Below are 23,534 nucleotides of genomic sequence, written 5' to 3' on the forward strand. Positions count from 1 at the left end.
CTGACCTAAGCTATGAATAGTTCTGTAAGCTGCATCTCTTTGATCAATATGTGTCAAATTATCTGTCATGACCCCTGAACTCTGACCTATGTTGTTTAATTGTATAGTTTCACATGCTGCATAGGCATTTACTTCTGTGCTTGACTGGCTAGCAACATCGCTAACATCAATTGTAATTGCTGATTTTTTTATTTTGGACTTGCGGATGATACAAAGCATAGTTACAACAATAAAAACAGCACTGATAATAACAATAGTAATGAAGATGCTATTGGTATTTTCCTTAATTTCCTTATTTTCATCATTCAAGTTGACTATTTTAAATATTTCTGTTGTTTTTCCAACAGAATTTTCTGCCCAGCATTCAATAACAGAGTTAGCTTTTAACTGCTCAGTAAATATTAATGTGTTATTTATTAATATTTCAAAATTTTCCTGAGAAATTTTAGGCTCCACAATCCAGTTTGTTTCATTAACAGGTGGTCTAGCCTCTGCTGTACATATGTATTCCAGTGGTGATATTTGTGTGATGTTAATCTCTGGTTTGTAGTTGACAGTGAGTGGGCCTACAGAGCAACTTCTGGTCTCATTTGTTTCTTTTCTTGTTGATTCGCATATAAACACTGCATTATGGTATTCCTTTGTTACAGTCAACTTGTAAGCATTGGTTAACCAATTATTAATAGGTAACACTTGTTTGTTCACTGTTAAAGTTGTTGTTACATCATAATATGTTACTGGTGGGAAACATCCTAATGATAATGTTTCTCCAATGATAACTGTTGTCTTGATGTCTCCACACAAAGGAGAACTAAATGTATGTTTCTGTATAATAACAGTTGAAGTTGCTGTTTCGACAGGGACAACTTTATCGCTTGGGTCAAACACAGAACATATATACTTCGTTGTAATACTAGTAGAAGATGGTCCAAAATCTATTAAGCCTGATATTTTGATAAAAAGTGTGAAATTCATTCCATTACCTAGAATTGAGTAACATTCAGCAATGTTTTCAATACTGGTTACCAAAAGATTTCTATCATTAGAAATAATCCCTGCAGCTTCAAACATACTTTTCCAATAACTCCATTCTACTATGTGATGTTTTGTAATTAAATTCTCAAGAACACAAGGTAGTGAAACATTCTGACCTGGATAGACAGTCACTGTTGATGGTGGCTTAGTAACACAAGACAATAAAGTCAATAAAATCATGAAGAAAATAACACAATCCATCTTGTGTTGTACCTTGTACAAAAATCTTGATCAAAACAAAAATTCTAGTAAAAAGTAATACTTTTCAAGCCAGTGTCTGAGTCTTCTGTGTGAGGAATATACCACTACTGTACATTGAAAATTTATTATAAATGACCTTTTGTACTATTTCTAATATTGAAACTTAAAGTATTACATATGCATCATTTCAAAACATTTTATTATTTCTCATTGGTCAGTATGTGACAATTACAGTCTCGTAAAAGGATCGTGTCAATATTATTCTACTGCAGTAACTGCATATTTACTTTTAAAAAAACATGATTTTTAGTTTTATGTAAAGCTCTGTCTACATTATCAAACAAAACAAATGTGATGATGTGCCAAAATATAGACATGATGATGTCATATTACTATCATATTTGGGGTTATCACTACCATATTTGGGCATATCAAATTTGTTTTGGTCAAACTAGTTTGATAGTGTAGACAAAGCTTAAGGTAGAAGTTCATACAATAAACAGTCTTTATTGCATGATTACCAAAGAAAGCTTGCTGAATTATTACATAAACTATTGTATAAACAAGCATGAATAAAATGTAGTTACTGCATTAATCCTTGAAAAGAAGCCCATGTTGAAAATATGTGCACTCATTGTTACACAAATTTCAGTAATTAATTGCTATGCATGATTTCATCATCATGCATTCAATTATAACAACTTTTTCTGGAAAATAAAAATGACAGACAGAGATTTGAAGTTGTATATTATTCTTTATTCAATTTAGTACAAGATTAAAAATATCAGTCTGTTAAGTTGAACAAATACTGTGTGAATTTTAATAAGTTACATAATCCATATGTCATACAGTAAAATATTTTACATAATGAAATTAATAATCTAGATAGTATAGAATATTATATAGTATAAGCAAATGGTTAAAATGTTGGCTGAACGTAAAAACTTGTAATTAACCACCTTCAATCCCAACCCCTAACCCTCAACCCCTCAGTATATTAAGTATTTAAGTTTTATTGTTGGTAATCTGAAGGTCCTCACATGACTCGTAAACTTCATTCTTACACCATAAGTATTCTTCCTTCATTTCTTGAACATCTGGTTTCTTATATTCACTGGTTAGACTTTCTTCTTTGTTTTCAATTTCTGCATTCAAAACTGCATATTCATGCTTTCCTTCATTTATGTAACCTAAATCACTCTCTTGTGTTTTGTTTTCCATACACAAACTTTCGTAGTCGTTAATAATTTGGACATTGCAGCGTTCTTTGTGCTCAGTCATGTTTACAGTACCTTGGAAATGTTCGTCGTTCTCTCTATTCAACACAGCGTACTCATGAATTTGATCGTTTAATTTCTCAGTTATGGAATTTTGTCCTGAATTCTCAACAAATCGTGCTTGATCAGGTTTAATCTCCTCATATTCATGCGGTAATGACATTTTCTTTGATGGTAATTCTTGCGTTTCTTCGTTTTTGCGTACGTACATAATGTTTGCGTTTAACTGATTACGATCATTTGGTATATCTTCGTAGTCATGTCGTAGTTTTTGCGATGTGTTATCTCTTTTACTAGAATTATTAACACTTTCTCTAGAGGTTATTTTCTTTTTACGACAATTTACTTTAATTAACCATACGGTACAAAGTAAAGATATCAACATAAGCAATGTAACAACTACTGGTAATATTATCCAAATTATTGAGGTACTTGAAGGTGGTATCGGCAACAAAGTTGTACTTTCATATGATGTAGAAGTTGTCTCCAAATTTTGCGTAGGTTGCGTAGGGTTTAACGGTGACCTTAAATTTATTTTTAACAGTCCTGTCGTACAACCTCTCGTTTCGTCTAAGATTTCATTCATTACCTCGCAAAGAACAATTTTGTCTACATCTTGTAAATTTGTTGCATATTCCAAAATTGTGTAGTTGTTTACCATTCTTGTTGTGGTTTGAATTTGTAAGAAATTCCCAAGAAAGCTTAATTTTCCGTTAGCTAAATGGTTCATTGAATACTGACACCGTACGCGTCCGTCATCGTCAGGCTGATTGGAACATGTTGGCGCTTCAAAACTCCAGTTTTTTATTAGCAATGTTGAATTTGATGTTTGGATTCGATAATGACTCGGGTTGTTACTTTTTACGACCGTGCAAACAAACAAAGACAGGTTGAATTTCGAAGCGACGTAATCACTGATAGAGATAATTAAGTCAAATCTGTCATCGATAATTGACATTTTAAAATCTTCAACTATAACTCCATTAGGATTTTTATCAATTAATGACGGTTGGCTGCTAACAATTGGTTGTCCATCAGCTAGCCACATCACTGCGTAATTCTTATGATCGATCCCTATTATCTGACAGGGCAAAGTAACATCTTCTCCTGGACTTGCAGTTGTTATTGTTTGAGGCCACTGGCCTAGTGTCAGCTGTCCGACCACTTGTTTTGCATAAATGCTAAACAAGCAAACAAGAACATATATGGTTGAAAATGCCATCTTCCTGATCAAAATCAACTTGTATCTAAATCAATTTTCACTTGATGCAATTTTTAGTTTAGCAAACCCATCGACAATCAAACTGGCATACAAATACTAGTGAACCTGCATTCCTGTAGAAATTTGATTTAATTGTCTTCAGTGGAAAACGACAACAAACAAGTTCATGACAAGGTTCGCAGCGATAAAATGGTGACCAAAAGACAATGTGAACATGTTATTCAGACGTCCTGGCCGGAACGTCCGACCTTCTTTTCCCACCAAAATACACTGATAAGAATGTCAAGTGAGCATTATCTCAGTGTAACTACGTCACTATTATTATTCCTTGTTTCCTAATGACAATCTAAGTACGGTATGAGGCTGTAAAGATCAAAGGGAAATACAGACTTAAGATGATTACCTGTCAATGTCATGTAATTGCCAGATTTTCATTTCAATTCTTTTCTATTGTTAAAATGGAAACGACTTTCAGTCAATCAGAGAAACGGATTATGTGGATTTGTATATAACTTGTACACAATTTATTGTTATTTAAAGTGATACTGTAATTCTTTGAAAGAGGTTTATTTTTTAGAAAACACATGTACACTTTTAGCTCACACAATTATTAATTTTATTATTAATAGAATATTTAATTTGAAAATGTTTGGGATTTTTTAAAATTGTTTTCTTTTGGAGGTACTGCATTTTTTAAATAACATGTGAACGCTCATGAGGCAATCACCGTAATATCTCTCCCAACTTTTCGTAAAAATTATTTATTATCATTGTACTCAAACTAGACCTTCAAACTGTTTTTTGTCATAACTTTTTTATTTTATATATATAATTATATACAAATTATCGTTTTGATTTAGCTTTTCGCTTTTTTGTTTGTATCTCTATTGAGATCCAGCCACTGATAAATGCGATACAACAAATTGATCAAATGCAAGGAAAAAATATACATTTTGTTTTATCTTTGACTTTGACAGGAGCCTGTGAAGTAGTAAATTTATTATTTATACTGTTTAAATTTAATAAGAAAATAATTAGTATTGTAAATACATAATATAATAAATTTATTTGTCTTTATAGAAATACTATGATGGCATTGATACAACAGACGTGTCGGCTTCGTCAAAAACTAAATATAAGTGGAAGGTAAAGTTTGATACATTAACTTGCTACTTTTGAGAGTGGCAACACAAACAGGACTGTTTGCACGTACGCAACGATACGTCCTGTAAAGTCCAAAACTGCATAAAATCAATAAAATTTCAAGGTTTATTATTTATATTATGGAATAATCTTCCTAAAAAGTTAAAGATTCTTTTCAAAGAAATTACAATTACTTGTTGGGAGTGGCCAAATAGGACTGTTTGCACGTACGCAATGATACGTCCTGTAAAGTTCAAAACGGACCTTGGCATGGAATCAATAAAATTTCAAGGTTTATTATTTATATTGTGGAATAATTTTTACTGAAAAGATTCTTTTCAAAGAAATAAACAATTTTTTACAATGTTTTATTTACTTTGATTTACTACTATTGGGAGTGGCCACACAAAAATAGTACGTCCTTGGCATGAAATCAATAAAAAAGCATAGTTTATTTTTTAAGGAATAATCTTCCTGAAAAAATTAATGATTTAGAAACATTGATTTAAAAGGTTAAATACCTGTATTTACTAAATAATTAATTCAATCATTGAGAAAAGATTTTAAAATTGATATATATATAATATTTCACAAACAAATAAACCAATAAATAAAATAGTTTGACAATAAACAATTTTAATAAACTTTTGAATTTTTTTATTTTTTTAAAATACGGTATATTTATCATGGTTTTTGTTTTCTTCAGTTTGCTACAACTGTCAATAACAAAAATATGGAGACGGTTCGAAGTAATATTGGAAAATGGAGTTCAATGACAAGTCCCGGAGAAAGAACATTTTCGACGTTTGGTAAAAAGGCTGGTAGCCAATTAAAAGCTGCCTCTGACGCGATGTACGGTACAAAAGAGCTACAAGGGGAATCTTCGGGACATTCTTCTAGGCCGGTGTTGGGCCCAACCATGCCCACAGGCGATACATTTAGGCCTGTGTTAGGTCCTACTATGCCGTCTGGAGGATTGGCAAGGCCTGTACAAGGCCCTACTTTACCTGTATGTAATTTAGTAACCGTTTTACCCTGCAACTACTATTTTATTATTAATTTTATTTTATGAAATCTTGAAATTTTATCCCAATTTTTATTTTTTATAATTAATTTTTTATGATAATGTATTTTTGTACTGTTTGTATTGTATTGGCGAGGGCCCCAAAATGATCAGCTTTGCTGGATGGGCTACCCTCATGGAACATGGTTTAATAAAATAATAATAAAAATAAAAATCAATAAAATGTTTTTAATTTTCAAATTATACAAAATATGATATAATGTTTATGATTCAAGTTCTGACTTGCATGAAATGAATTTTTGTATTCATTTTTCTTTATTAATTTTCGATCTAGCCAACATTTTTAAAAGCTCAAGAAGAAGAAAATAGAGAAGAAGAAAGAAAACGATTAAAATATGAAAGGAAGCAATTCAAAAAGCACAACAATATGGTGAGTAAAAAAATGCAAACAAGAAAAAAATACAAAAGCAACAAATACAAAAATTACATAAAAAGGTTAAAACATGGCAGGAGTAACAATATCATAAAAATGTAGAAAACAGTGTCATATAAAAAGTATGTTCACTTGACAAAATTTGCATTAAAAAGTCTCAACCAGTAATCATTTCACCAAAAAAAAGGAAACTGCTGACTGCTTTACAAACATATCAATATTCATCATAATTTATATAACAAATAAATAACAAATGGTCTCTTTTTTTAGGTGTTGGAAGAATTAGCACCACGAGGTACAGGCCATGATGCAAAGATTGAGAAGCGTATAGGAAGAGCGGAAGGTAAACGACAACGACAGCAGAGCCCCGACCTTCACGATTCAATAGTCATGGGAACAAGCAGGTATAACATAAAGATATTAATCAGCCATTTTTTAAATTGTATATTTTAGAACAATCAAAACGGGACAGCATAAAAAAAAAGCCACAAACACTCCCAAAACCAGGATTTTATACTTGTTAAAAGTTTATAGCGGTTCAAAATTCTTTTTCTTTAATTAACCATTCCGAAAATCTTTCAGGAAATAACCACAGTATTTGGGCCAATTCAGCTTGCCTGAACTTTACTGTATTGTTTGCTTTTTGGGTTGTAATTCTGTATTTTTAAAATTCTTTTTTCCTAGGTTTTGTTTGAAAAATGTTTTATGTTCAGAATTCTCTCTCGATTGAATTTAAAAAAAGAACCGTCCATTGCTAATTATAAATATAACCTCAAGAAATCTCTGTTCTGTCTGTACGTACAGTATAGTGAGTCATTGTCTGACATTCACAATCTGATTTTCCAATTCAATTCAATTCAAAGAACATTTATTCACGTCCAGAAAACAAATAGTAACAAAAACAAAATGGCAAGTGATAATAAAAGAAAATGGACGAAGGCAAATCTCAAAAAGATTAGAATCTTGTGACGGGATTGCCTTTACAAATTTAAATAAAGAGAAGAATAATTATAAATAAAGTAAATAAATTAATTTAACAATAAAGAAATAAAAAATTAATATAAAACCAGTAGATAAAAGTTTTGCCTTGTATTTCCTTTTCTCTCAAATAATGTATCAATTACATTTACATTATATTGTTATTATTATTATAATCTGCAGTGCCATGATTTTACATATTTCCATATGCTTATTTGCTTTTAATCCCATAGGCCTATTCAAATACTACTCTGTTTATTATTATTATTTTTTAATTCATGTTTTTTTCTACTTCTTTATTATCTTGATCACATATTTATAATTATAATGTATGTATAATGTTTGAAATGGGGGTCAGCCTTAAAGTTTGTTCAACTTATCTGACCTCCATCAACACTCATGTTTCTCTTAATCTAATTTATAATTAATCTATGTTTTATTAGAATGTACAACTGTATTATTTGATGTGTGTGGACAATTTAATAAAACAAACAAATAAATGAGAAAGAAAAATATTTAAAAAATGTCTTATAACACAAGAAGATATAATAATACAAAATTAATTGTGAAACTTCTATATATACAGAATACATTATTTTGATTCTACAGAAATACTTCTCCAAAATTGAACATGTTTTTAATAAACATGATCATATATGGTTTTCATAATTTATTTTAAATATCGTTTATTTTATTTGGATTTATCATAGTTCATCAATTCTTATTTTGCAGTGATAATTTTCAAGCAAGGATGGCTGCCAGGCGGCGGAATAGAGAGGCTCACCAAGAAAAGAAAATGTTGATAGCGAAACAAAAAGTGCAAGATTATAAAGAGAAGGAGGATGCAAAGATGAAAGTATGTTTTCAACAATATTACAATTTTATTTGAGGATGTATTGTCCCCCAAAATAATTTTGTTGTTGTTGAACATGCCATTTTAATGTCACATACTGTAATAGTTATCCACTTTGACCGAAAACTGAATCGGAAAAAAAAAACCCTAAATTGCCTGTCAGACAATGGTTTTGGTTAAAATTAATTTGTTCTTTTTATAAGTGAAATAAGTTTTTTTTTTCTACAGAAGTGAATAACATTATTAAAACTGCAAAATGACCTATTCAAAGTCTGATTTTATTAATCTTTATTTTTCAGGTTTTTAGGGAACAATACATCTTTTACCAAAACTTAACCAGAACTAATCATTTTGGAAGTTTTTAATGACATAAAAATATTAATTTTTAGTAAACGGATATCTTGAAACTTGGGTGCTTTTTTAAACTATAAAAACACAACTTCACACGTAGACAATGTAAAGCATTAACGATCGGAACAATAATCACCCACATTATAATGGACTCTTCTATTGTTGTGTGGGGGAGAGAGGAACATTTTTTCACAGTTCTGTTTCTTTTAAAGACCCTACTTATGTGGTCTTTTGTTACCCACGAAAACTTATTTATTTCACTATTGGTGTTAACCAATGGCAATAACAATCAGAAAGGTTACTAAATATGTTTTATAGTTATTATTTAATTTTATTTAAAAATGTATTGTCCCCCTGAAAAGTAATTTTTAAATTTTTTTTTTTTAGTATGCCATTTTATTGTCACATAATAATTTATTTACCTGAAAAAAACTGTAATACATCTTTAAAATAACTAAATGAATAAACTAAAAACCAGTTCCAATATCGTGAATAGAATATTAAAATTGATATGAAAGTGACTGATTCAAATGTGTACTTTTTTTTATTGCCAAACATAACAATTGTGCAAAACAGAAACACGACAAATGATTTTGGGCAGAACAAACTAAATCACTGTAAATTTATGTCACCTATATATTAAATCATATACATTAAAAAAATATTATTGTACCAGGAACAGTTATTAAAATGTGTTTATAGAGTTCTGCGGTGTGACGTCACAACGATAGATGACGCTGCATGGTTGCCAGCCAACCAAAAAATGTGTTCAACGCTGCTATGTTGACAAACTATAGAGTATATCTGTATTTCTATCAAATTATTTTGAGTCACTCAGGCAGGTTGAACGCATTTTTTGGTTGGCTAGCAACCGCGCAGCCCCACCTACCGCCGTGACGTCAGCACCACAGAACTCTATAATTGATAAATTCCTTGAAATTTTTTTCTTTAAACATACAATACAACCATTTTTGTTTTGTTTTTTGTTTTGGTTGTATTGGTTGTTTTTTTTTTTTTCAAATTTTCTTTTTAGTCATTTTTTTTTTTTTGGTTTGTAGTATTGTTTTACACTTTAATGATAGTGCACCACACACCAGTTATGATTCGCTGCGTTTTTAATTTCAATTGTTTTTGTTTTTTAATTACCACAACCCATTGTGAACAACAATGTAACCACAATTTCGTACTATAATCTGCATTTTATGATATATATTTTGATAAAATAATAATATGAACAAATAAAATGAAAAATGATAATTTGTTCTTATAATATGCTTGTAAAGGGATGAAATCTGCCTCAACTTAGATTTGAACCTAGAATCTTCTGCTTGATGGTAGACATGCCACTAGATAACTGGTGGTTTGTGTACATCTTTACCATAAACATTTTTGTATTTTAACTGGGTGTTTTATAGAAAAAACTTTTAAAAAAAATCAAAACTGTAAACTCTCCTAAAACCTTTCTTGAGGTTTAAGGTCCAACATTTTTAGAAAACCAAACGTATTAGACCAACGAGTACTTGCTTAATCTATAGAGGGCTTTCTTTACTTAAATTAAATTGAATATAGTCTGAATTTGTTGAATAATGTAATTTAATAATAATATTCTGCTTCAAATCTTCACAGGCACTGTTAGAAATGGCAAAGGCAACAAAAAGCAAAGATGCTTTGTGGTGAAATTTCTTTTAAATCACATCAAAATTAAGGAAGAAAACGACGTATGGATAATGCACAAAATAAGATGGTGAATGGCAAATAAATTGGTGCAATAGTAGGCGTTATACATGACAAATTTGATTTAATTTTATGACCTAGGGGTAATTTAATGAACTAGAGGTCATTTTATGAATTAAGGTCATTTAATGAACTAGAGGTCATTTTATGAACTAGAGGTCATTTTATGAACTAGAGGTCATTTAATGAACTAGAGGTCATTTAATGAAATAGAGGTCATTTTATGACACAGAGGTCATTTTATGACACAGTGGTCATTTTATAACCCAGGGGTCGGAAAGTCTGCTAAATATTTGTATATAGGCCTTACTAGTTAATATACTAGTCTTTCATTAAATTTTTAATTAATACAAATTTAGTAGCAAAGTTATCTTATCTTCTGTAAAATATTTTACTACTTCTTTACCCTGAGGACAGATACCTTAAATGGGTACCGATAGTTTTTCTTTAGGCAGGCTGAAAAAGGCGGATCTAAAATTAACCCGCACATCAAGACAAAGAACCCAATCTTTTTTGCTTGGAACGAGTCTAACATTTATTTACTGGCCCAAGTAAGCTATAATGTAAACATACATGAAACTAGACTTAAGCTCTGTCTACACAAACTAGTTTGACAAAAAAGTGTGATGTGCCCAAATATGGTATGGTTGTAGTTATATGATATCATCATGTCCATATATAGGCATAGGTATTTTTTTGTCACATAAAGTTTGATAGTGTAAACAAGGCTTTAAATAATTGTTAGCCACCCATTGTTGAATTAAGTGTGTGTATGTGTGCATGTACGCAAATTAGGTCGAAATCAAAGTTGTACAGTTGCTTGTGTAACCTTAGGGTGACGACAACTTTTAGTACCCGTAAGCTCTGTCCACACAATCAAACTTTATGTGACAAAAAAATGTGCCCATATATGAACATGATGATGTTATATCACTACCATATTTGGGCGCATCACACTTTCTTTTGTCAAACTAGTTTGATAGTGTAGACAGATCTTTACACCCCAGAATAGGAACTGTGTTTTTTATAATTGAAGAAATTCACCTTACTAACACTAACATATTTAGGTATCAATACCTTACTTTATGATTGGAATCTATAAGCTAAAGTTATTTTAATAATTTGTATCGGGTATTTGATTATGTAACATTGAAATTAACAACATTAAGCACATTTCAATTTTTTAAATAATTCTGTATTTACTGTCTCATAATTTTTAATAAAATAAAATAATTTTTTTTCTATACAGTTGTTCATTATCTTGTGTGTACCGTAGAAGTAAAGGGAAAAATGAGTGTTTATTATGATACATTTTTGTAGAAACATTAGGGACCATTTCAAAATTATTCTACTGCAGTTACTGTATTGTGTTTACTCTTTGACTTCTTCATGCAATTATTTAGCACAATTTTTTGTCAAGGTACTGTAATTATTATTACAGTAACTGTTTATTGCAGTGATACGGCTTCATAAACATCTACAAATTCATATGTTACTGCAGTAACTGTGATTCATATATTACTGCAGTAACTGTGATTCATATATTACTGCAGTAACAGTGATTCATATGTTACTGCAGTAACAGTGATTCATATGTTACTGCAGTAACAGTGATTCGTATGTTGCTGCAGTAACAGTGATTCATATGTTACTACAGTATCAGTGCAGTAGAATATTTTTGTTATGATTCCTTATTTGTCTCAAATTTAGAATAATCATCGGTATAGGAAATGGCGTCTTTGTAGAATTTTGAGAAAAAGAAATACTATATAAGGAAACGTTTTAAAATAACAGGATGTTCATCAAGATTTATAGGAATAAAAACAAATTATCATAATAGTGTGATCTGTATTACCACCAGAAAAACATAAATATTTTTCATAAAAAAACCACACCGCAAATTATTTATTCCTCTAAAAAACCGTAAGAATAATTATTTTTATATTGGATTGTGATCTTCAGCGAAAACATGATAAACACGAATATTTAATTACCAATTATAAAAGTGCACAGAAAAAAATGAATGAAGAATAATATTTTATTATTATTTCAACAGTGTCTTTATTACAAAGCATTTCATACCACGACGACACAAGTATAAACCAATTATAAAAGCGCACAGAAAAAAAGAGTAATATATTTTTATTACTTATTATTTCAAAGCATTTAATACCATTTACGACACTTTAGTATAAACCCATTTCCAAATCCTAATTGTCCACAATCCATGTTGGTATTTTTCAGATATAAGCCTATGGGCTTATACGAGAGTTGGTAAAAACGATGTATACAAGGAGGTGCTTGAGATACTATCACAAATACCCAGAGTTCCAAACATAAATACAAACACACGCAACAATAATATAATCATTCTCTTTGATGCAGTACATTTATGACATAAAGCTCCATACTATCAAACTTTATGGGACAAAAAAAATGTGATGTGCCTATATATCGACATGATGATTTCATATCACTACCATATTTGGGCACATCACACTTTTTTCAAACTAGTTTGATAGTGTAGACAGAGCTTTACACAGTGCGTCAACAGTAATACGTTTTAAAATAATGGTTTAGAGTTACTTGAAGATGTATTGTCCCCCAAAAACATTTTTTTCAGGTAAATACATTTTTTTCGATCCAATTTTTTGTCAAAGTGGATTACTATTATGTTACATTAAAATATAATATTAAAAAAAAAAAAAAAAAATTTTTAAGAATTATTTTTTCAGGGGGACAATACATCTTTAAGGCCACTGACACTTCCAAAATTATACACACAATTGAGATAAGTTAATTCATTTCTCAGTTTTGTATATTTCCTACTAAACACTGTATAGCATACTAAATATACATATATTTTTATAAAATTATTGTAGTCTGGAATTAATGTTTAGACGGACTGTTAAAATAGTGCACATTATTGTTATAGTGCACCAGTAAATTATAACTTTATAGTTGGTTAATACAGGCGAATCACATATTTTAGTGGTATTCAAAATAATTTATTTCAGTCGATAAGTAATGATAATACTGTCACTTTCTAAGTGTCAATTTGTTTAAATTCTATGTTGATGATTCTTTATTACTGAAAAATATCGAACTGAACATAGATTTAATGTTTTTTGGTAATCTGTGATTGGAAAATCACTTCTATATTGTGTAATTTCTCGATGGTACTGTATGTATTGTAATAACAATTACTTAGTAGACTCTGCCAAGCTTGGACACATTTAGGCTGGACCAAGAGAATGCATTATGCTATAAAGTACAGTAATAGGAACATATGACAAGATTCTTATTTTAAGGGTAATTCCAGTATTCAGTTTTGGGATATTTTGCTAGGATAGGATCTGTCATTGGTCAACACCTTTGGTTTAATAATTTTAGACGTCCTCTTCATCCGACTCATCAACAGACGTCTTTTCATGAAGCAAAACATATTCCCTAGAACTGTATCCAAATTTGACAACGTCTTTTTCGAAAAGTTCTACATATCGTTGCGGTTCGACCTTAACGTTATTTACGACCGTGCCGTTTGAGGAGTTTAGATCGATGACAAACGGTTTGACTCTTCTCCCCGTGGTGCCGTCGTCTCGTTGGTAGTTTACAAGTCTAAATTGCAATGCTGCATGTTGCTTCGAGCATGACGGATGATCAATAGGAATGTCCGCGACCATTCTATCCCTGCCCAGTAAATACGCACTTTGTCTATGCACGTGAAGGACGGGCATTTGTTCCGCACCTTTGAACACGTACAAACGCCATTTTTTCTTAGGTTTTCGAGCTTCAGGGGGCTCATTGTATTTGATAACAATTCCCCTAAATGTGTTCGTTTCTTCCGCAAGTTTCCCAGACAGCCCAAAATCTGGGCCTTGCTTTGGTTGAGCGGGTTCTTCCATTTGATTAGCATCGTTGGATTGGCCATACTCATTATTCTCGGCCGTTTGGAATGGATTTGTCGGTTTGTTTTTATGATCTCTTCGCCTCCTTTCATCATTTTCTTCTCTTTCTTGTTTTATTCTCACAGGAGGTTGATGACTCCTTTCTTCATGTCTGTGACCTCTTCTATTTTCCGTTTGTGTATTTCTGTTGTCATGGTGTTCTCTTTCCCTTCTCCTTGGAGACGTACTATACTCCCGATGTCTTCCATGCCTCTCTTCATCATGATGCCGCATCTGGAATACAAAGGTTTGTCAGGCATTAGATTAGTAATATGCAATAAATGAATCCTATGATTGTTTGTAGGCAGGCGCCTGGACTAGGCCTAAACTATTCATAATATTAGGCCCTAAATAAATTTAATAATTTTACTTAAATTTAGTTTAGCCTAGGCCTAAATTTTAATATTTAGTATTAAATAAATAATTTAAAACATAACGAGGGTCTAGGCCTACATATCTACACCCATATCTATACAGTACATAATCAAAAATATTAAGAGTCGTTGGAAATTAAGTCAACAAAACAAATTCCATGCCTTGTGTTTTCTAGGCCGATGATGGTCATGGCTCTCTTCTGGGCTTTGAGAGCGTGAACGCCGGTGTCTGGACGGCGAGCTTCGCTTCTTGTGTTTTTTGTGGTGTTTATGCCTATGATGAGGTGAAGAATCACGGTGGTGACTTTTACTGGACATCTTTAAATACTTAAATATGTTATATATGAACCTTACTAGTTAAGACAAGTTTAGAGTAATCAGAAAATGGAATTATCTGCATACAAACGAGGGAACGACTCGGTTGTTCGCTTTTAACTCCATTTTGCAAATTGCATGATGGGACTGGAGCAGGGATTTTAACCACCTAAGCTACTTTTAAATATAATAAAACAAATTGCTGTATTTAGTTAATTTACTCAGTTTTATAAACATTTTTTGTAAATCAACGATTTTCTCTACAGTAGATGTATTTGTTATCATAAATATATTTTATTTATTGTTTTAAAATGGTTTATTTACATTTACAATAAAAGAATATAGTAACTTAGGTGGTCTTTTCCAGGGGTAATCATAACAAATATAGGTAGGCCTGCATTTGTATGTATATTACTTGTACATAAGTTACTATTATAAATTGTAGACTAAGCTCAGTGAGTTAAAATTAACAACTTAAGCTCAATAAGGATGTATGATCTTTGTTTTATTATAATAATGAGTTCGGATATAATGTATTAGGCCTATTTATTGTGATTGAATGATGATGGGGATTGATGCCTGGACACTGGAAGTGCTGCTTTAGCAATTATTGAACCATCATGTATGATTGAACCACATACTAGGCTATCTATGATAATATATAATATTGTATATCCGAGAGACCAGGTCTGTCTATTTTGTATGACCCATGAATCTACAGTGCTTATTTATATTTTATTTATGCTTATTTAATTTATAGCCACGTTAATTTTTTTTACTGTTTTTCTTTTAGTATAAGTATGACTACAATTAGAACAGCAGTGCAGGGAGAAGCTTTAGAGTCGGACTCGGATGATGATGTCCGTCGTCCTACAGAAGATCTGACCGCTACGTCCATTGATGACACATGCGTTCCTGGAGAAGCACCAGAAACTGATGACGAGGAAGATAGGTTGTCAAATTTAAGTTGGGAACATGAAGAGACAAAACTACAGCTTAATGCTTTCCCAGTACTTAAAGGTTAAACAGCGTTCTAGTTGTTCTTTCTGACATACAGTACTTGATCTGGGTCCTATTGTACTAAACACCACATCCACGTACCACCTACTACCACACACAAGCATGCGCAAACACCTGTTAGTTTACTACATACACGCACCACCTACACCACACACATACCGCATTCAACCAACATTTACCATGCTCAACCAAGCTCCACCACCTAATTAATTTATCATGTACCATGCACCCGCTACACCACATGCAACCACCCGCTACCAAACAAGGTATTTCCAAGTGCATTCTATAGGTCAATATATAGAGTTCAAGGGTCATTGAAAACCTGGAAAATCATGGAATCTTACAACAATATTTTCCATCCTGAAAATTGTATTGCAGTTAATATTTAACATGCCATGCGATGCTGTTGCAGTTTCATGGAAAAGCAGGTTGTAAAATCAGGCTAAAAAGGCATTAATTTTTGGCTAGAAAGGTCATGGAAGGTCATTCAAATTAACTTTAAAAACTTGTATGAAAACCTGCTGTATAAATTTAAACTCTCATTTTGAATATTGTATTTATTTCTGCATGAACGAAACACTGAATTAAGTACTATAATTTATTTTTCTTCTCACAGTTGAACCCGGTCCTAAATTGAACTCATCAGAAACAGATGAAAAGCTTGAAAATTTACAAAAACAAGTTAAAAACCTAGAAAGAGATCTCCCAAAGTATGATACGCTGTTACACAGAAAACTACGCGAACGAAACATTGCATTGCATCGAGATATGAATGAAGTCATCTCGCAGGCGTTTCAAAATGCTCGTAAGGATCTTTCTCATTCAAGTCAGCAACTCTCTCGAACACAAGCTGTTATTCAGGTAGGTGAAATCATTTAAATTTACCATACTAACGTATCGTATATAAGTATACACTTTTAACATTTTGACTGTGGACTTATATATAAAGTGTGTGTATACTTTGAGTTAGTTCCTTTTCACATTGGAATGTACATTCTTAAGGTTTTTGTAATAAAGTATATTCAATTGTTGCTAGCCCAACACAGTGATAAACTACAAGGTCTGAAAATGGACCAGAACACTGGTCTATCTTTTCAAAAGATGTACTGGATTCTTTTAAGTACACACGAACCAAGTTTGAAGTCCTTATCCGAGCAGACTTGTCTTACAACCAGAACTATGGTTAAATAGAGCTTTAAACCTTTATCGATATTATGACTATGGTTTTCAGCGCCCCTGTCTAAACCACTCGGCCATTTGACTCACCTAAACCGACTGATAAATCATCCGACGTACGACTACTGTTGTTTTTTTTATTTCGTAAACATACTGAAATCGATTGATTTTTTTTAGGATGCGTGTCATACACTTCGGATTTTTTCGAATGATCTTAAGTCGATGGAGGAAAAGTTGGACATTATTAAAGGATGCAATAATATTCCGAAAATAACATTTCCGTTGCCTAAGCAACCGGATGCGATACCGCTGGATTCATAGGTTCAGGTTGTAGTATCAATGCATGAGTAGTTTTGAACATAAGTGTGCTAAATGGTGCTAACAGATATAGAGGGCGGTAGTAGATTTTGAAACACTAACAACAATCTATTGATATGAGTAATGATTATGGACTATCTTTAAACACAGCAGTGCTGTACCATAGGAATTGTTTTTTCTCTCTCAAAATAATAGTAACAAGGCATCAATAGTATCAACAAACATTCCTTCATTTGATTCACCTATTTCGACATAATCTGCGTGGTAGACTTGATCCAGATCATGAATAAGAGTGCTCGATACAGAGGTAGAGCAATATAAATGAAAAATCAAGACTCGGGTTAATAATTCAACATATTTATTAACACTACAGACTGTTTCATGAGAGAGATAAAATACCTCCTCAATCCTCATGTGTTAGGCTCTGAATAAAGTAATTAGAAGTACAATGATCAGGAAGAGACATATAAATTATTTTGTTCGTACGACTACTGTTGTTTTTTTTATTTCGTAAATATACTAAAATCTTTAAACACAGCAGTGCTGTACCATAGCAATTTTTTTTTCTCCTTTTCATTCTTCCTTTTTCTTTGTTGAATCAAACAATACTTCTAGCAGGATTAGTCTTACGCTGTGAGGCTACAGAATGGGTTTAGTGGGCAGGCTCAGCAGGCTGGCCCCCCCTCCCCTGTTCACAGTACTAATTACATATTTTTATTAGCAACTAATACAGTCTTTTAGAAAACAATTCCCCATTTCCTTCAACATTGGTTATGGAGATTTTTAATTAAATACTGGTGGTAGTTGTCTTAATCAAGAAAAGACTTTTAACGGTGGTGAAACTAATATACTTATTTTGGCACATATAGCGTGTCATACCTATATTTGATTTTGAATCTAGTTTTTGAAAACTAATCGAAATGTTTACTGATGGCACTACTATGCCTCAGTGGTCGAATGGTTAAGGACATATATCAAGATGAAGGTTTCGGGTTTGAATCTTAGTTGTGGTGGATTTTTCTCATTCTCACAGATTTCCTTATCTTTATTCTTTATTGTTTCAAATTAATTACTTAATATTTAGTATACCACCGGGTGGTTTAGAATTTCTGTAAATGTTTATAAAAATAATAATAAAGCTCCTATAACTGTACCCATTGTTTCTTCTGAGTAATGTGAATCAAAGAGGTTTAATCGGAATAAAAAACTAAACACAACATAATAATATATATAAATAGAATTCTGAGAGCTGGCTAATTGTTGAATGTAGTCTTTGTTGTGTTGTTGCAGGAAACGAAACTGAAATTACCAAAATAACTTATAACTCATAAACAATATTTTTATTGCAATAAAATAACAAATTATTTTATGGAAAGGAAATAGTATTCATGTTGCACTCTTTCACTCTATTATTTTTGTTATTTAAACAATTTATAAAAAGTACAAGAATATACAATTGAATAAAGTTAAATAAATGATTACAAAATTGTTAAGTCTTGGCGTTCTCTCTGTAAAACGGTATACAGTTTTATTTTACAATTCTGGAATTTATCTCAACATTTTCTTGAAATCCCTGGACATTATCTTCAAAGAAATGCAGTTCATCAGTCGAGACGAGTAGGGGTTACCCCGGTGAACAGGTACACTAAATATCCTGTGTATCATGGGTATTACCACCTATCTGATAGGACAGTGATTGGTTTGCTATTGGTAATCCCACCATGTCACTCTTTCCTGGTAATCCTTGCCTGGTAATCCTTGCCTTAAAGGTATAATAAAAAAACAATAAATATTTTTTATAAAATAAAAACAAAATCTAAAATTTGTTTTTCGTTGAAGCATCAAACAAAACAAAACTTTGATAGTGTTCTCCTTTAAAGGATAATGCTGAAACCATTAATTACCACCTATCTGATAGAACAGTGATTGATATGCTATTGGTAATCCTTGGCCACATGTGCCTAAAAGATATAAAAAAAAAATTTAAAAATCTAGAATTTATTTTTCGTTTAAACATCAAACAAAACATTGATAATATTAAACCGATTGGTAATCCTTGGCCACATGTACCTAAAAGATATGAAATAAAATTTAAAAAAAAAACCTAAACATTTGTTTTTCGTTGAATCATCAAACAAAACTTTGATTGTGTTCCCCTTTAAAGATAATGATGAACCCAATCATTTCCTGTACTTCCGTATTCTTAAACCGCTACTTAAGAGGCCTATCATTTCCTTATGTTGAGAGCAATACTCATGTTATATAGTAAGTTACCTATACTTGTTAGGGCCTGTTTCTGCTGCAACTGCTCAAAATACGGTATAAAAATACGGTATAAAATACGGTATTTTTTATACCGTATTTTTCAGTACCCCGTTTCTGCTAACAATACTTCTTGGGTGGTCGTGTTAAATTTCATCCTTTTTACCCAAATTGCCATTCATTTATTTGGTCGATAATTAAAAGTCGCAATAAAGGAAGTTTTACGCCTCACTTTCAACAGGCTAGCCCTAGTGATAGAGATGTTGTGAGAGCACAGAAAACATCGTAATGGGGACAAGTAATTCGTTCCCTCCCCGAGTTATTGTCTTTTGCAATTTTGTACTGCTTTCGCAGGCTCTTCAGCTTTGAGTTTACTTGCTTTGGAGACAAGTCTATTCCGTACTCCTGCTTTATTTTTTTAGAAATGTCTTTATAAATGTGGTTGTCCCTTTTATTACCTTTTAGTTGGCCGGACATTTAACTTCCCCTCCTTCCCCACACCCCTTTTCCCCACACAGATTTATATAGTAAATACTGTGACGTCTTCGCTCCACATTTTCGCCGAATATATCTATACACGTGTGTAAAACAGCTCACAGCGACAGAAAATAAAAACACGATGTTGACCTCATGTCGCAGGTCAAAAAATATACGGTATTTTTTATTGGCAGCAGAAAAGGGTACAAAAAATACGGTATAAATTTGTAAATACCGTATTTTATCCACAAATTTTGTGGGGAAAATACGGTATACAAAATACGGTATTTTTTTTATGAGCGCAGTTTCTGCTGCCAAAAAAATACGGTATAAATACGGTATTCAAAAAATACCGTATAAAATACGGTATTTTCTTGGCAGCAGAAACAGGGCCTTAGTCTCGTCTGTTCTTGAGGTTTTCGATTATATTATCCGTATCCGTCTAAATGTTGTGGTTTACAATAAATAATGCACTTCCTTATTCGTCAAATGCAATGTGAAGCGGTAATGTTTCGTCAATGTCCTGTCATGGTGTGATATTCCTTATTCGGCAATATTGTTTTGTTGATTTTTGTTTTTGGTATTACGTTTTTTTTCCAATTCTTCTTGTACCAGTACTTCAGTTCACAAATTCCGAACTTCCGTATTTATTCTATTATTCTTTAATGACAACTGAGGATAACACACAAATATTACGGTACAAGCATGAAAATAGCAATAACAAACTTAGATAATATTTTCACTAACTGAAAGAACTTCGAAGACAAATTTTGAGAGTAATGAAGGTTCAATAGAAAATAAACAACAAGGCTGTGGCAATGTATATTACAATTTTGGCGTGTGTGTGCAGTAAATGGGCATTAGTGGTTATGATGCTTGGCTACCACTCCTGGGTACTGGGTTGAAGTCCCCGTCACATGTCAGGAATTTTTCTAATCGGACAAAATTACAACTCCACTCCCAAAGACTTGTAATAAGACTTTGTTTATGTAGAGCATCTTGTGTATATGTTTGTCTTGTGAACCTATGAGGGTCCCTAATGATCAGCAATTGCTGGATGGATCACCCTCATTAAATATGGTCACAAAAAAATTTACATAATGCGTAAAGCTCGGTCTGCACTTCGCCGAATTTTACAAAGACGTTCATCGGGTGAAGTGCCTGACCACCACCCAGTTTCTATTCTATTAATACGGGTTTTTTTTCCATTTTCTTCTCCAAAACGCCATAACTTTGAATGATTTATTATTGAAACCAATCGTGATTGTAACAATATTGCCGAATAAGGAATATCATACCATGACAGGACATTGACGAAACATTACCACTTCACATCATGCATTTGTTTTGTTTTACGGTTTATCGATTAAAATCAGTAGATTGTCCCAAAGCGCTTAAAACTAATTAATATTACATAGAATTCTGAAGAACTTGTTTTCTATTGGCGCAGATCCCAGGGGCTATTTGTTTAATACAGTATATAATACTCTATGATATAATGGTCCATTTTGTTTCCTCCGGAGTTCCTTTCCTCATGAAGGATAGCCTCACATATCAATATTTCATTGAATGAACGTAGACCAAATAGGCCTATAACAGCAACACTATGCTTGCTAGGGTTTGGGTAGACTTGCCCCAAGTCTGTATTCATTGTTTTTTTTTTAATTTATTTGTTTTTATTTCGATTTTTTCTGAAAAAATCAAGTAGTATACGTATGAAACGCCATATGTGCCAAAATATTTATCTTTTTGCTAATATTAAGACAAAACTCCGTCTGGAACCCAGACTACGGTTTGGGTTGAAAATGGAATCAGTCATTGGGCGTATGTTAATTGTTTATGTAGGCCTACTTGTTTTTTTTTAAATAGTTTTTTAAAATATTTTTTGCAGTTTCTTTTGTCACATCAATTATTTAAATTGACGACGTTGTTTATATGAAACCGATACTGAAAGAATTGTATAGGCTAGATTTTGTGTTTAACTAACACACGATGCAGTAAAATAGAATGATAGGCCTACATGAAAATAATATTATATATTTATTTATAAGGAAGTAAATTGTAAAAATGTGATGAAATGATCCGTAAGCAATGTGAACGGAAGGTAGTTGACTGGTATGGTCTCAATAGCTTCCGTTTACACGTAAGCGGTAATGATAAATACGTTTTAACACAATGACTTAATAAGCAGTTTTAAAGATCAGAAATCGATTCAAAATTATTGTTCATAGATCTAGCTACGTTCAAAAGAATTCGTAATGTATATTTGTATTCGAATTAGTAATCCGTTACCGGTGTTTGTTGAAACGAATTCGTACTTCGTTCAAACGAATTCTTACTTCGTTAAACGAGTTAGGCTTACTTTGTTCAAACGGATTAGGCTTACTTTGTTCAAACGAATTCTTACTTCGTCCAACAAACAAATGATTAATTAACAAAACGACAAATTCGTTCGAATTAATTATTATTTCTTTTAACAGAATAAGTAGTGATGATTTCAAACGAATTAGAAATTCGTTCAAACGATATGGGTGTCGCTTCATGAATTCGGATATAATATTAATAATAATATTAAAAATAATTATAATCAGTCTGTTGTCCATGGAGATATAAGTTGAGATTTCTTGTTTGTATGTGTGATAGCATTTCGTCTGTGATACATAGTTTGTTTCTCCTTACCCTTTACTTTACGAAATCCGTTATACTGTTACTTAGTTAAAGTTGACCAATTGGTCAATGCTTATATAGGACCGTGAATGAATTAGTTGAATAACCTTTGGCAATCCTTTGTTAGTTGAGGCCAAATTGAGTTCAACACTCCAGAATAGACGTACTTTGTTGTTCTCCATTAGACACGGATTAGTACGTACGATATTGTGATTTTTTTTGTAATGCAACATACACTTTGCTAGGGCAAATATTACAGACGGTGTATTTCCTAGGCATAGGCTCGTCAAGAGCTAAGACTACTGTTAAAGGAATTTTCGCTTCCGCTTCTGGAACTTATAGTTTTGGTTTATTTGTGGTTTTTGGGAGGCAATTGCTTTATTTCGAACCATAGATACCCCTTCCCGACACCACTTCCTCGACACCCCTTCCCTCTTCCCAGACACCACTTCCTTGACACCCCTTCCTCGGCACCCATCCCCCTTCCCTTTTCCCCGACATCACTTCCTCGACACCCCCTTTCTCGGCACCCAACTTAATCATATATTGTACTAGGCCCAACCACTCACTTTTCAGTTTATACGGATTGGACCCCATTGGAAATAAGTTTACTTTTTATTTGTCGACCTAATGGGTTATCCTGGTATTCTTTTTTAATATGTACATTGTATATTTTAACTGTTTTTATGAATATCGAATAAAATCAATCAATCAGCCCCTCCCCCTC

General features: G+C 32.2%; 4 protein-coding genes across 6 annotated transcripts in view; 3 read left to right on the forward strand and 1 right to left on the reverse strand.

The window, feature by feature from the left end:
- Positions 1-11,497, forward strand: part of LOC144848788 (uncharacterized) — a 33,126-nt gene extending 21,629 nt beyond the window's left edge. Inside the window, exons 6-12 of one of the 3 annotated variants that reach the window (XR_013613922.1) lie at positions 4,816-4,881; positions 5,585-5,887; positions 6,237-6,332; positions 6,606-6,739; positions 8,046-8,169; positions 10,144-11,015; positions 11,047-11,497. Coding sequence is in view for 1 of the 3 variants with exons in the window: in XM_078705721.1 (XP_078561847.1) it covers positions 4,816-4,881; positions 5,585-5,887; positions 6,237-6,332; positions 6,606-6,739; positions 8,046-8,169; positions 10,144-10,194 (774 nt within the window). In the remaining 2 variants the exon portion in view is untranslated. Of the gene's footprint in view, positions 1-4,815; positions 4,882-5,584; positions 5,888-6,236; positions 6,333-6,605; positions 6,740-8,045; positions 8,170-10,143 lie in introns of all 3 variants that reach the window. The other 2 variants (XR_013613923.1, XM_078705721.1) reach the window with 2 other exon arrangements.
- Positions 1-23,534, forward strand: part of LOC144848768 (neuronal acetylcholine receptor subunit alpha-10-like) — a 171,125-nt gene that overhangs the window by 131,243 nt on the left and 16,348 nt on the right. The window lies entirely within an intron of this gene.
- On the reverse strand, positions 12,088-15,026 carry LOC144847604 (smad nuclear-interacting protein 1-like). The gene is made up of 2 exons (XM_078704048.1): positions 14,735-15,026; positions 12,088-14,432 (listed from the first exon to the last, which is right to left on the reverse strand). Exons 1-2 carry the CDS (start codon positions 14,888-14,890, stop codon positions 13,641-13,643), a joined length of 948 nt encoding a protein of 315 aa, XP_078560174.1. The 5' UTR covers positions 14,891-15,026; the 3' UTR covers positions 12,088-13,640.
- On the forward strand, positions 15,298-18,890 carry LOC144848804 (uncharacterized). The gene is made up of 4 exons (XM_078705740.1): positions 15,298-15,378; positions 15,681-15,907; positions 16,524-16,768; positions 17,261-18,890. The coding sequence occupies exons 2-4, from the start codon at positions 15,688-15,690 to the stop codon at positions 17,402-17,404; spliced, it is 609 nt and encodes a 202-aa protein (XP_078561866.1). The 5' UTR covers positions 15,298-15,378; positions 15,681-15,687; the 3' UTR covers positions 17,405-18,890.

The sequence above is a fragment of the Antedon bifida genome, chromosome 7 (assembly GCF_963402885.1).
Source record: "Antedon bifida chromosome 7, ecAntBifi1.1, whole genome shotgun sequence".
NCBI lineage: Eukaryota > Metazoa > Echinodermata > Crinoidea > Comatulida > Antedonidae > Antedon > Antedon bifida.

Coding starts and splice junctions, on each gene's coding strand:
- LOC144847604 (XM_078704048.1), bottom strand. CDS start 14,890: ATGTCCAGTAAAAGTCACCACCGTGATTCTTCACCTCATCATAGGCAT. Junction 14,433..14,734: donor ATCGGCCTAGAAAACACAAG/GCATGGAATTTG, acceptor TTTGTATTCCAG/ATGCGGCATCATGATGAAGA.
- LOC144848804 (XM_078705740.1), top strand. CDS start 15,688: ATGACTACAATTAGAACAGCAGTGCAGGGAGAAGCTTTAGAGTCGGAC. Junction 15,908..16,523: donor TGCTTTCCCAGTACTTAAAG/GTTAAACAGCGT, acceptor TTCTTCTCACAG/TTGAACCCGGTCCTAAATTG. Junction 16,769..17,260: donor GAACACAAGCTGTTATTCAG/GTAGGTGAAATC, acceptor GATTTTTTTTAG/GATGCGTGTCATACACTTCG.